Source organism: Ursus maritimus, unplaced genomic scaffold (genome assembly GCF_017311325.1).
Source record: "Ursus maritimus isolate PB19 unplaced genomic scaffold, ASM1731132v1 scaffold_36, whole genome shotgun sequence".
Taxonomy (NCBI): Eukaryota; Metazoa; Chordata; class Mammalia; order Carnivora; family Ursidae; genus Ursus; species Ursus maritimus.
The window spans coordinates 24,535,881-24,549,246 of record NW_024426230.1 but is presented as its reverse complement, the minus strand read 5'-3'; the positions used below and the strand labels follow the sequence as shown (position 1 = coordinate 24,549,246).

The following is a 13,366-nucleotide window of genomic DNA, read 5'->3' as shown; positions in this document are numbered from 1 at the left end:
AGAGAGAGAAACTAAGAGAACTGGTTTTACCTCAAGAGAATTTTCTTCTGCAATCAGTTTTTTGGTTTTTTTTTAAAGATTTTATTTATTCATTCGACAGAGATAGAGACAGCCAGCGAGAGAGGGAACACAAGCAGGGGGAGCGGGAGAGGAAGAAGCAGGCTCCCAGCGGAGGAGCCTGATGTGGGCCTCGATCCCAGAACGCTGGGATCACGCCCTGAGCCAAAGGCAGATGCTTAACGACTGCGCCACCCAGACGCCCCTGCAATCAGTTTTTGACAGCTTTCCCTAGCAAATTACATGTTAGGAATTAGCCTCTGAACAAGCCTTTTAAATGTACCTGAGTCCCTACTATCAGAATCACAAGTTTTCCTTTGGGCTCCCATCTACTTTTGTTTTTTGTTAAAAGAACTTATTTTTAAGTAATCTCTGCACCCAGCATGGGGCTCAAACTCACAAGCCCGAGATCAAGAGTCACCCACTCCACCAACTGAGCCAGCCAAGCCCCCCTCCTATCTAGTTTTAAAAATGATCAAAGTTTGACTCTTATTCATATATCAAGGCAACATGTATAAATAATAAGTTTTTAAAATTACATCGACATACTTCCTTTACTGCTTAATGAGATGTAAAATACACTTCCTCCTTAAATGAGGAGCTCCAGGTCTTAAACTTAATATGCTAATTTGTTTTTACAGAACATATTTAACTGTTTCTCCCCTGAGCTTCAGGGATCTCCGGGCCAAAAAACAAATAGTTCTTAATCCTTTTCATGTGACTGCAAGGAGCCATGTGTATTTGCAAAGACACGTTCTAAATGAGAGACCATTGAAACTGCTCCTTTTCCTGGGCCTGGGATTGTCTCGTGTGGCCAGCTGCTGTCACGAAGGGCTGGTTTCCTTCATGGCGGTTAGGTATTTTCTCTAAAAGAATCATTGCAGCTCCCCTCCGTTTCCCTTGTCTTTGCCTCCCCCGCTATCAGGTGAAAGTAATACACCTCCCTGGCCTGGCATCTAACCAGGTGGGTGAAGTAACCCCGGTCCACGTCCTCAAGGTGTGCAGCCTACTTCAGACTCCGTGTTTAGAACTGGAGAAACCCTGGGTGTTAGCATGAGCACTGAAGGGTTTCCAAAGTGGCCTCTTCTTCACTGTTACTTGTTCACAGCTCCTCGATTCATGTAGTCATGTGACATTACCTGAGTTGCTTCCCCATTGTGTTGTTGGCTTGCACAAGGACCCCCGGACATTGTGTTGTTGGCTTGCACAAGGACCCCGGAAACTCTAGTCACCAGGGAGCACATTTGAAAGCCCCTTCAAAGATAAACGGAGGCAAAGCCATTTTTGAACTCTCAGACGACTGAGTTATCAGGACTCGTGTGGGAAAGCCACTTTTGGTGTAAGGGGGGGATCCAAGTAGCTGGCAACTGGGGCATCAACTTCAAGCGTGGTTCTGATCGACATGGATGTTTGTACATGTGTAAATTATGTTCCCATTTTTAAATGATGTCTAATTTAATGGCTTGCATCACTTTCAGATAAGAATACAGTCATTTTCACAACAAACCATTGTTAGCCAAGCATGGGCTAGATTACTATCTAGTCAACAAAGGAGAGGTCATTTAATTTATCTAGCCATCGGTTTCCTCATTGTTAGATGAACAGCCCAAAGTGATCTCCAGGACCGCACAGCCCTGACAGGAGCCCACACTGGTGCCAGTGGCCTCTGGCTGTGCGAGCCGAACGCTTGGGGGGCAGGGAGCTGGCTGGCCGCCAGTTCTATCCATCACCAAGGTCACAGATGTTCATTGGCCTCCCATAGTCTTTTGCCCACCTTAGAGAAAAGTAGAGGATTTTCGCCCTCGTCCATCTGGCCCTCAGAGCTGTTTCCTGGGCTGCTATCTGGTCCCAGTCCTCATGGGCAGTGACTTAGTAACTGGTTTTGGGTTAACAACCATTGACCCTACTGAGTAAATATGTTGTGGTCATGAAAAGATGAACTTTAGTCCATCCCAGAAAGTCTGACCTCATACTTCTTGATAGTTTTCAAAATCCTTCAGCCCGATTAGTGTCAGTGTGGTGCTGGACCGTCCCTGAGATTTTACCCCTATGGCACAAAAAAATAATAATAATAATTTTAAGAAATAGTAATAGCTCACATTTATTGAGAAATATCTGTTTGGGGTAATTCTAAATGCTTTGTTTGTATAAGCTCATTTAATTCATAACAGCCCTAAATCAGGCAGATACTGTTATCCTCATTTTTTTTAAATGAGAGAGGAGATGCATAAGGAGATTTATGTTGCCCGGAGTCAGAGAGCTAAGAAGTAACAAAGCCAGTAATGGACCTTTAGAACCCACACTTCTTCCCACGCTGCTGCTGGGCCATCTCGTATGGTTTGCATCTGCAGCCACCAGCCTCTGATGCCAGAACACTCCGAGGGAGCTGACAGTTGAGTCCACAGAGGGCCCTGCCTGGCCGACCCAGAGATGGAGGAAGTGACCGTGCTTCCTGAAACGGCCTGCATTTGTGTCTGCATCCAATGTTGCTGTCCTTTTGTCTCTAGCTTGGACTGGATATGGAGGAGTTGGAAGAAATTGAGGAGGATGCCGGGCTTGGCAATGGCGGTCTTGGCAGGCTTGCTGGTAAGTGCCATCGTGAAGGTGTGATGTGTTGTCTCGCCAGTTGCCAGCTTCTCAGATGCTGTCCGTGCCCATGCGTGGAAGAACCAGACAGGCTCTCTAGGAGGAGTGCAAGGTGTGACCCGGCTGCAGATGTCTTTGTCTTTGAGTTTGCACCATGGTTTGATCAGTTCTACACAAAGAGCAGAGAAGGGAACTTGAACCAAAGAGACGTTGCTTAAAACCCTTGGAGACGTTGCTTAAAACCCTAAAGTTAACCAGCTCCTTCCTGTGCACGTCAGGGTTTCCAAAGTGGCCCCTTTCCTTCATTGTTATTTGTCCACAGCTGCTCACTTCACACCCTTGTGAGGTGTGACCTGAGTTGTTTCACCATAGTGTTGTTGTCTTGTGCCCTTGACAGTCTGCTTTCTGATTGACTGGTAGGCAATGATACACTTACTATATTATTGCTATGATTTAGTCCATTAATACCTTTTGTATGGATGCAATTTGAGTGGTTTATCTAGGAAATGATTTTTCAACAAATGTAAAGGAAAACATTAAAAAGATAATACCAACTCCATTAAATTAAAAATATGCTTCCCTGTGACCAAGCAATTCTACTTCCTGATATTTAAAGATATACTCAACACATGCACAAGGAGGCATGTGAAAAAATCATTACAGTATTGTCTGTTAAGGCAAAATATTAGAAATAACCTAACATCCCTTGATCTAAGCATAGGTGAATAACTATTGGAACATGCGTGCTGCAGAAAACTATGCAGTAAAAGAGTAAACACAATACAGTGGATCCCTATGTGCTTGTCGGGGTAGACCTCTGAGGGGGAAGGGAAGCAAGTGGTACTAAAAGCAACCCGGTGTGATACTATTTATTTTTCTAAAAATTAAATATTTTCTGTAAGCATGTGTGTAGATCCATAGGGAAAAAAGTCTAGAATTTGAAATACTAAACGGCCCCCTCTGATCTTCCCTAGAGAGGAGCGCAAAATTGGGGATGCTCACCCTGTCTGTAATGTTTCAATGTTTTTTACAATGAGGATGTATTACTTGTGAAATTTATTTTTTTATTTTAACTCCAGTATAATTAACATACAGTGTCCTTGTGAAGTTTAAATTGAATAATAAAAATGTACCACCATACATGTCTTTATCAGGTTGCTCTCTATGAAAAATAATCTGTTTCTTCTTTTTCAGAAATACTTTCAGTATCTCTTAATTTTACACACACTTTCAAGTTACTGGAAATCCATTTGTGTGTGTTTCATGGTGTTTAACCCTTACTGCATTGCTGCAGGTGCACTAACATTGCTATAGTATTAGAGATACTATCTAGTAAAGTCAACGACCGGGCAGTTTAGCAGGCTTTCCGCGAGGCTGTGGGAAGACCAGCGGAACCACGGCACACACCTCGAAGAATGACAACCAGCCTGCCTTGCATTTACGTCAAGCCCCAGCCCTGTTTGTTGGCTGGGTTAACCCCACTCTGTGCCTGATAGTAATGACCCGGCTCCTTCAGTTGGCTCATGAGGTCAAAGAGTGAAGTGGTGAACAAGGCTGAGTGATTCTCATTAGATGCCTTCATCTTTGACCTACTAGAAAGGTTGAGACCCCATTCTGGTCAGGCTCTAAGAATAATTTGATCAAGACCCAGGAAAAGACAAATGGCCACAGCTCTGAGAGAGCAGGGACTGGAGTAGAGGCAGGCCGCGGGAGCATAGGGACTGGAAGACCATGGTGAGATTACATTAACTTGAAGGCGTTGGCCTGTGGCCTTTGTGGATTCTCCATTTTAGAGCCCCACCGTGAACCTAACTCATCCCATTTCTGTTTGATCTCCAAATGTTCTTTCCAGTTTTAGATCCTATTGTACATTTCCTCATTTTCTGTATATTTCTCAGTTCAAATTCCTGAGAAGGACAATCAGATTGGTGTAACCCCTCAGCTTGCACCTGGCCACAACACAGATCCTGCCAAGCCTTTTTTGTTTTTTAAAAGATTTTATTTGTTTATTTCAGAGAGAGAGAATGAGAGAGAGAGAAGGGGCAGAGGGAGAGGGAGAAGCAGCTGAGCAGGGAGCCCGAGATGTGGGGATTGATCCCAAGACCCTGAGATCAGACCTGAGCCGAAGGCAGATGCTTAACCTACTGAGCCAACCAGGTGCCCCTGCCCAGCTTTTTGATTGGCTGCTCTGGATCAGGGGCTTTGTCATCAATGCTACTGACTATAAGTAACAGAAAATCTAACAAAAATTGGTTCAATCAACAAGGATGTGTGTTATCACTGACTAAACCAGGAGTCCAGAATTTGGGCCATTCCAAGATGAGTTTATTCAACAGCATGACTCTGTCAGAACTCGGGGTCTTTGCGGTTCTTTTGGCTTTCCTCTCATGGAAAAAAAAACACGGCAGGAGCAAGGAAATCTTTCACTGCATCTAGCAGACTTCCTAGCACCTCTCAATAGATCGTAGGTCATTGCGGGCCCTTGCCAAAACCAACCACTGGTGAAGGAAATAGAATTACTACGATTGGCTTAGAAGCTTAGACCAAAGCAAGATTCATTTCCTGGCCCAGGCTCCCTGAAGCATATGGCCACTTGATATCTGAACAACACTGGAATTCCACTGGCCAGAAAAAGAGTCTGCCACAGATGTCCAGCTAGTTGGTGAGGTGGTCCCATGTAAATTATACTCTCCTGGGACCATCTTTTCAAGCAGGGGGCCATAGAAACAGCTTTCCTTAGAAAGGGCAGTGTGAGTGACAGACACAATAATGGCTATGTCTAAGACAGGCCAGCTTCCTTATCTGTTCTCAAATGAAATGCCGACATATACGCGGTGTTACTTCTAGGTGGCGAGATAGTAAATGCTGTTTGTTTTCCTCTGTATTCATTGTTGTATTTTCTAACTTTTCTATAATATTCATATAAATGTTATTTTAAAGCAATTAATACCCACTGCACAGCCGTCTCTGTGTTTTAAAATATAAATGTGGTTTCTCAGAGAAAAAATGTTTTGTGGCTGCCATGTTTTTTAAAGAAAGATAAAATTTGGACTAACCTTGATGACTCTGCCTTTTGCCTGTGTTCTCTTTAATTTAGCCTGCTTCTTGGATTCCATGGCAACCCTGGGGCTTGCAGCCTATGGATATGGCATCCGATACGAATATGGAATCTTCAATCAGAAGATCCGAGATGGATGGCAGGTATGTGACCCAGCTCTCAAAATTTTGTTATTAAAATACTTCTCCTTTGTAGTATTCTGGGTGACTTATAATTTATAGACATTTAACATAGAGCTTTTCTAATATCTCTGGCATTTGACTGTCATCAGTGAAAACTATCAGTCTTCCCCCTTTGGGATGTGAGCTCCCGAAGAGCAGAGAGCCTGCCAGGATCGTTCAGCACCAGGTCCATAAGCAGCGCCCATAGTGCCTGACTCACGAGAACACGCTGAGAATACTCACCACTGGCCCCTGGCTGTGGATGCCCTCCAATGTGTGACATGTGTTCTCTGCAGCACGCACGATGGGAAGCACATCTTTTGACTGTTGATTGTCCCCTGTAACTTGATGGTAGGAACATGCTGCTGTTTTATAGGTGGGCAACCAAGACTCTTAGGAAGTGAAGTTACCTCAGATGGCCCTGCTGGCAAACATGGGTCCATACCCCAGACTCCCAGGTCCATGTTCAGTAGTTTCATCTCTACGGAGTCTTGCCCTCCTTAATATGCTTATCTTACAAGACGTGTAAGTTCACTGTTCTAATTTTTTTATAAGTTGCAAGCAGGCAGTCTTGCAACGATTATGTCAAATAAATCTGGCACATACTTAATACGTATAATCATAGTGTTCCACAGAAATTTGCACAATACAAATGACTCTCATCAGATTTTTATATAACCAACCTGGATTCTTAGGTATTTGTTTCTGTTCTCTTTGGTCATTCTTTGAGTCTACAATCACCCCTAGTGTGGGTCGTCTTCCCTGATGCTAAGTGTGATTTAGACTTTCTCTCTCCCTGTCTTTTTCCCCTACACACACACACACATCATTGACAAAAAGTTACTGGATTCGATTTCTAAAAAGCCCACATTCTCTGTGCCCCTCCCACATTTCCATGAGTCAGTCTGAGAAGGCAGAGTGCTCCGGATTGGATGGGGGGACCTAGGCTGGAGCTAATCCCAAGGGAGAGAAAGGATGAGAATAAGCTTAGTGTCAACCCCATTCTCCTTCTCCTTCCTCAGTATTTTGACACTCTCTGAACCAGGAAGAAGGAACTAGAAGGTTTGATGTGATGAGAGAATGGGCTAAGGAAAAAGTCTCAGAAGGAGAATACTGACTGCATATTGAAAGACAAACATATTGAAAGACAAACTTCCAAATTTTGTTGAGGACCAATGGATCTTAGGTTACCCTAAATAAATTAGAAGGCAGCATTGTGTGGAAAAAACCATGTAGGCCCTACTTGAGATCTCATTTCGAATTTGAGGCCTAAGTGCAAGTCATTACCCCTGTGTGGTGTGTTGCTTTGATTAGGTTACCTGACCTCTCTGAGCCTCAGTTTTCCCATCTGCACAATGGAGATACCAGCTGCACGAAACCATTATGAATATATATAAAATGTCTGGCAGACAGGCACTCAGTAAAATCTTAATTTTGCCTAAGAAAAGAGGATAATTTAATAAATAGTGGTATTATATGATATTGATATAGTTATTAACATATTTTTATTAATTTTAATGAAATGGGAAGTTGTTTATGTTCATTGAGAAAAGGAGGTATGAGATCATATTATGACCTATCCAAAAGAAGCCAAAAAGGTAAAGAGAAAGCACTAGGAAAAAAATACATCAAAGCTTCAACAGTCATTATCTCTGGGAGATGAGATTACAGGTGCCTTTTACTATCTTATATTTGCTCTTCCGCTGACTCATATTCCATCAGAAATGCATATGTTATAATCACAGAAGTTACACAGACAAAATAATGGGTTCCCTTCCTCAATGAAGGAACCTAGAGTTTCACTGTGAGAAACCTAGGTTAGTGAGCATTTCCGGAATGACCAACATTTTGACACCTTCTGACCAAACAAGACATGGTATCCATTCTCACTCTTTGAAAGTATCCTGTGTGGTACTCATTATACCCCCGAATGTTTAACGATTTCCTTTCTTGTCTCTTTCCTGTTCTGTGAAAAATTCAAAAGAAACCCTGCAAATCCCTCTTTAAAAAATTTTTTTCAAGTGCTTTTTCCCCAGAATTTAATGAAAGTTCACTCTTTTAAAATCATATCTGCCAACTTTGTTACTGTTCAAAGGCCTTTATTCTAGGAAACAGTCCCTTTCTCTCCCATCAGACCCAGGAAGTGTATGTTTTTAGTGTCCATAGAAAACAGAGACTACATGACGTTTGCTAGTCTCCAAAGCTGATCTCACTCGCCATCATCGCTACTCTATGACTGGAAACTGAGTCAGAAAAACTCATCGTTTTCTTTACCATATCCACTGTTGAGTGGGATAGGATTTTAACACCATTCTGTTAAAAAAGAAACTATTTCCATAAAACACAAAAAGTATCTTCCAGGAAAGCAGTGAGCGTCTTGAGGGAAGGGCTTGCCCCCCCCCCCCATCAGATACATCATTGCTGAAGAAAATGGCACAAGCTGGAAAGATTTTTTTTTAGGTAGGCTCCACACCCAACGTGGGGCTTGAACTCATGACCCCAAGAACAAGAGTTGCCCGCTCCACCAACGGAGCCAGCCAGGCACCCCGAGCTGCGAAGATTTTTAAAGGTTGATGGACTTGTAGTTTTTGAAGTCTCTCTTCAAGGAAGATTTACAATAATCAAGTGTTCATTGTGAACCCCCTAAGTAAAATAATTTTATTGCCAAAATTCTTGACTTAACAAAATTAATGAACTCGAATGGGGATTGTTGAAACTTTGTCAGTAGTGTTCTATGAAATAATTGGCCCCCGGAAGAAGGACAGAAAGACAGTTGCAACAGCCTCGCACTGAAGTTGGACAGTCACATGTGCGTCTGCGTGGAGTCAAACAGTACCTGCTAGAGACCTTCCCTCTCTCAGAACCCGAGCCAAGCCTGCACAACTCACACTGCCCAGCAAGCCCCTAGTTACTACCACTGTCGAATTCCTGGGGTTCCCCAGAGACGGTGTGCCATCATTCGTGCCATCGCAAAGCAGTGCGGGTTTGCTCTCGAGTTCTCCACGTCCTGTGTACCCACAGCTGCGGCGGAAAGCATTTCTCAGGCTGCGGGCCTCACGGAGCCCCCGAGCGCACCTCTGCTCCTGCGCCGGCTGCAGGACAGGCTCCGTCGATCGGTTGCTCTGGGCAGGGGCCAGGTGCGGCTGCCCCCTCGCCCGACTGGCCCCGGCTCCTAGCTCCCCGACCCACCCCTTTGGGTCAGTTCTCTTTCATGGGGTGTTCGGGCCACGCAGGCTCCCCACCCTTCCCGTGGCCGCGCACGGTCGTGTCGTGCCGTCGGGGGTCCCCGGCTCTGCGGAAATCTGCATCTCCAGCCCCGCTTGTGGATTCCTCGGGAGAAAGCGACGTAGAGAAGACGTTCATCGCCTTTGCACGGCGTCCGTGGCTCTGGGGGGGCACTTCTCTTTTCTCCTCTGATCTGCTCAGACCAGCTGGTGGGGATGGGACGTCTCTCCAGGGACCTGAAACGCCAGCTTTGGGCGACGGGGGCAGTTCCCATCCGATCCCTTGCCGGCCGGGAGGAGACGCCCCCTGAAGAGCAGCGAGCGTCCACTGCACGCGGAAGGCGGCCATCTCTCGGCGGGGGCTCCGTCTTCCCGCGCAGCGTCCCGGGCACGTCGGCCATCACTCGGCGGCAGTTCTGTCTTCCCGCGCAGCGTCCCGGGCACGCGGAAGGCGGCCATCACTCGGCGGCAGTTCCGTCTTCCCGCGGAGCGTCCCCGGCACGCGGAAGGCGGCCATCTCGCGGCAGGGAGACTTAGAGCGCCGGTTAACAGCACCACGGGTACTGCGCCGGCTGGTGCCTGTCGCCCTGCCCGCCCTGGCCGGGGCAAACGCAGCCTGTCGGGCCGTGGGAGGGGGCGGCAAGCCCGCTCTGCGGTGCACACGCTGCTTGAGAGGGAAGCCGTGCGGCCTCGCTGCCCCGTCCCGCGGCCTGTGTGCAGGTGTGTTTGCAACAGTCCCCGTGCTGCAATGAGTGTCCTCCGGTTACAGCAAGCCGTGTCCGCGCTGACCCGTATTTGAAAACCCCCACCCGCCCTTGCCTAAGAGCACGGAAAGTGCTTTGTAAGTCAGGGCGTTCGGATCCTTTGTGGGTGTTCTCCTTTATTTGTGCGGAGTTCCTAGTTATTAACACAAGCTAGTGCACTCTGGCTTCACTAAAGCGTAACCACTGATGAAGTTCAGCGTTTCCGTGTTAAATGTTTATCTTATTTTTTGTTGTTCTCTTTCTGACTAGATTAGCAGGAGTCTAACTTTTGAGTTGCAGTTACTGACTTCGTCATATCACTATGTGCGGCCCCTGGGGACTTGTTAAAAATGCAGAATTTCAGACCCCTCCCCAGACTGCCTGAGAATCTGCATGTTCACAAGGTTGGATCAGCTGATGAGCTCACACCCCTCTCCAGCCTTGCCTCGGCTTCACGCTGCCTGTGAAGCATCCCCCTGCCTCCCCCGTCTCTCTAACTCCCAGATCTGCAGTTTACAGATGTTGTTTCTATGAGTCCCCTTTTCATTCACCACCATGCTGGGACTTAGTGTTAATGGGAAGCTCACTGGCTTTCTTGCATAAAGTCATGATCAATGTTTGAATAAATGCATGTGGATTTCCTTGTCTGTCTGTTGACATCAGTGTTTTGTCTTTTGTTATCTCAAAAGACAGTAGCTGTGTTTCTTTGTCTCCACACTGTGCCTGGGGCAGGCATGGGATTCATATTTAGGTGGTAGTCATGAAATATCCAGCAGTGTGTCATAATTCATAAACAAAATCTTCTTAAACTAAAGCTAGGTTTTCTAAGAGGGGGTAGGTGAGAAATCAAATAAGTAAAATAACCAGATTTGGGGTAATCTCTTTGACAAGAGTACTTTGTCCTAAAAGCCCTTACCCCTCCTTTCTTGTCAAAACACAACTGCATTTTTTAAAAGATTTTATTTATTTTTTTAGAGAGAAAGAGTGAACAAGAGAGAGAGCAAGAGCACACAAGTGGGGGGAGGGTCAGAGAGAGAAGCAGACTCCCCGCTGAGCAGGGAGCCCCATGCAGGACTCCATCCCAGGACCCTCCCATCATGACCTGAGCTGAAGGCAGATGCTTAACGACTGAGCCACCCAGGCACCCTGCATTTGTAATTTATGTGTAGTATTTTAAAGCTTTCACTAATAATGTCTTTACTTTAAAAATACATCTCCCCTCTCCAATGTGTTTTTTGTGGTTTTGTTTTGGCATGTTTATTTGTTGCAAACCAAAATTCATTTGATGTCCGGAATACCCTAAATACAAATTATGGTTTTAATATTTTTTATGAGAAATATGTGGTTATAAATTAACATAAATACATGGGAAAATATTGAAATTGTCAATAAAATAAATTCCTTATGTATTAGTATATATTATTTTCAACATGAACCATAATTAATAGTTCAATATCAGATCAAAATTACTAAAGGGATTAAAGACTACAAAATGTAATAGTGTCTTGTATGTATACTGAAATAAGCTTTATTAAGAGAGCTGTTGGGCCACTTGGGTGGCTCAGTCAGTTGAGTCAGGGTCCTGGGATCGAGCCCCGCGTCGGGCTCCCTGCTCAGTGGGGAGCCTGCTTCTCCCTCTCCCGCTCCCCCTGCTTGTGCTCTCAGTCTCTCTCTCTCTTTTTCTCTCTCTCTGTCAAGTAAATGAATAAAATCTTAAAGAGAGACAGCTTTCTATGAGTGGTATTTCTTAACTGGTCTGTGCATTCTAGGCAAAAGAATCTTGACAGAAACCATCATGTAAGAGCCTTCATGCCCAGGTATCCAACTATAAACATCCCTGGATGGCCTCTCTCTATCCCTCAAGCTGGACAGTTGTATTCACAGATGTTAAGACACAGGCCTAGAACCCACACACTTAAGGTCAAATCTCAGCTGTACCATTTACTATCTGTGTGACTTGGAGCAAGTTACAATTTCCTCATCTTTAAAAAGGGAAAAATCATAGTTCTATCCTACAGGGTTATTGTATGAGAATTAAATGCTGTAATATGTATTGACAAGTATGATTGTTGTTGACTTAGGTTGTGATACTCTAACAAAGGTGAACTGAGTTTGACAGAATCAATAATCTTTCTTACCAAAACAGTATTCTTGCATTGATTTAGTCAAAGATATTTTTGATTGGATATAATTTGATTTGAGATAATGGAAGGTCTACATTTCCTGAAAAATGAATGCTTAGCTGTGTCCTTTTTGCAGGTAGAAGAGGCAGATGATTGGCTCAGACATGGAAACCCCTGGGAGAAGGCCCGGCCTGAGTTTATGCTGCCCGTGCACTTCTATGGAAAAGTAGAGCACACCAACACTGGGTCCAAATGGGTCGACACCCAGGTATTCACGATGTCCTTGTGCTGAGTATTTTGTATAGTACAGCACAGTGACTATGTAGCATAGAGGGGATGTGTATATGGTGTGGGGTGGTATATTGTGTACTGAATAATAGGGTATGTTTTTATCAATAAATCTGTTCCTTCTCTTAGTGAACCCACTCTTTGGAAACAAGGGAGCTGAGACCAAAAGACAAGTGACTTCCCCAAGGTCAAGTGACTTATCAGGGTCATTTGCAATTGGCTTGTTCAGAGATTAATCAATTCTGTAATCCTATGCTTAGTTCTCCAGTTTTATATACAGCTTTTGATACCAAGATTAAATAAATTTAATTGTCCTTCCTTACCTCACTGCCATAGATACATTTACTTGGGACTTCTCAGGTGAACATATTTTAAAACTAAAGTGTTTATTGAAAGGATTGCCAAAATTTTCATTCATTGCAAAGTCAAGAAAAATAATAGAAAATATTGCAAAGTGTATTGTTATTTTGTGCAAAATCACTTCTAGAGAAATAATGCTTGTGTCAATCTAAGTGGACTGAATTCATGGCTAGGTATTTATCCTGCCACTAGATTTGAGCATTACTTTGTTGCTGACCAGTTCACTTCTCACCACCCCCAGTGATGCTTTGTGCTCTGCTGTCTTCTGACTTCCTGATAAATAACCCCTATTAATTACTAGACTGCATTGTCCAATCTTTGGAGGCTCCACTTGAGACATTTGCTTAATAAGTATGATCTCAGGCTGGGAAGGATATGTCACTGGCCATTCTTTAAAAGCTAAAGAAAATGGTAAAGAGCAAGTTAATATTTTTAGTTGGCAAAATTGTGAGTGAAATTCAGTACTGTAATGCTAAATTCAGTTGGTTTTTGGATTATTCCCCATGAATAAATGCTTTATTTTATTTTAGAAGAACCAAGACCCATTTTATAGTTGACTTTTTTAACTGATAATTTATTCTGCTAATCCATGTACAGCTCTTCACAGTTCAGAAAAGTAAGACTATTTAAAAATGATTTTTCTATCTGAGGATGAATTTATTCAACATAGGAAATAGCAGATTAAAAGCTAAAATAGGTCATGATTGTGTAATAGTATAAGGAATAAACTATACTGTAATTTCAAGATAAGTTTCTCTTCTTCTAA

At 44.0% G+C, this 13,366-nt stretch overlaps 1 protein-coding gene across 3 annotated transcripts in view; it reads left to right on the top strand.

Moving 5' to 3' along the window:
- The window catches only part of PYGL (glycogen phosphorylase L), a 40,093-nt gene that overhangs the window by 5,593 nt on the left and 21,134 nt on the right, over nucleotides 1–13,366 (top strand). For all 3 annotated transcript variants that reach the window (XM_040620899.1, XM_040620898.1, XM_040620897.1), the window contains exons 3-5: nucleotides 2,565–2,643; nucleotides 5,741–5,844; nucleotides 12,089–12,220. In XM_040620899.1, coding sequence (XP_040476833.1) covers nucleotides 2,565–2,643; nucleotides 5,741–5,844; nucleotides 12,089–12,220 — 315 coding nt within the window. The remainder of the gene's footprint in view (nucleotides 1–2,564; nucleotides 2,644–5,740; nucleotides 5,845–12,088; nucleotides 12,221–13,366) is intronic.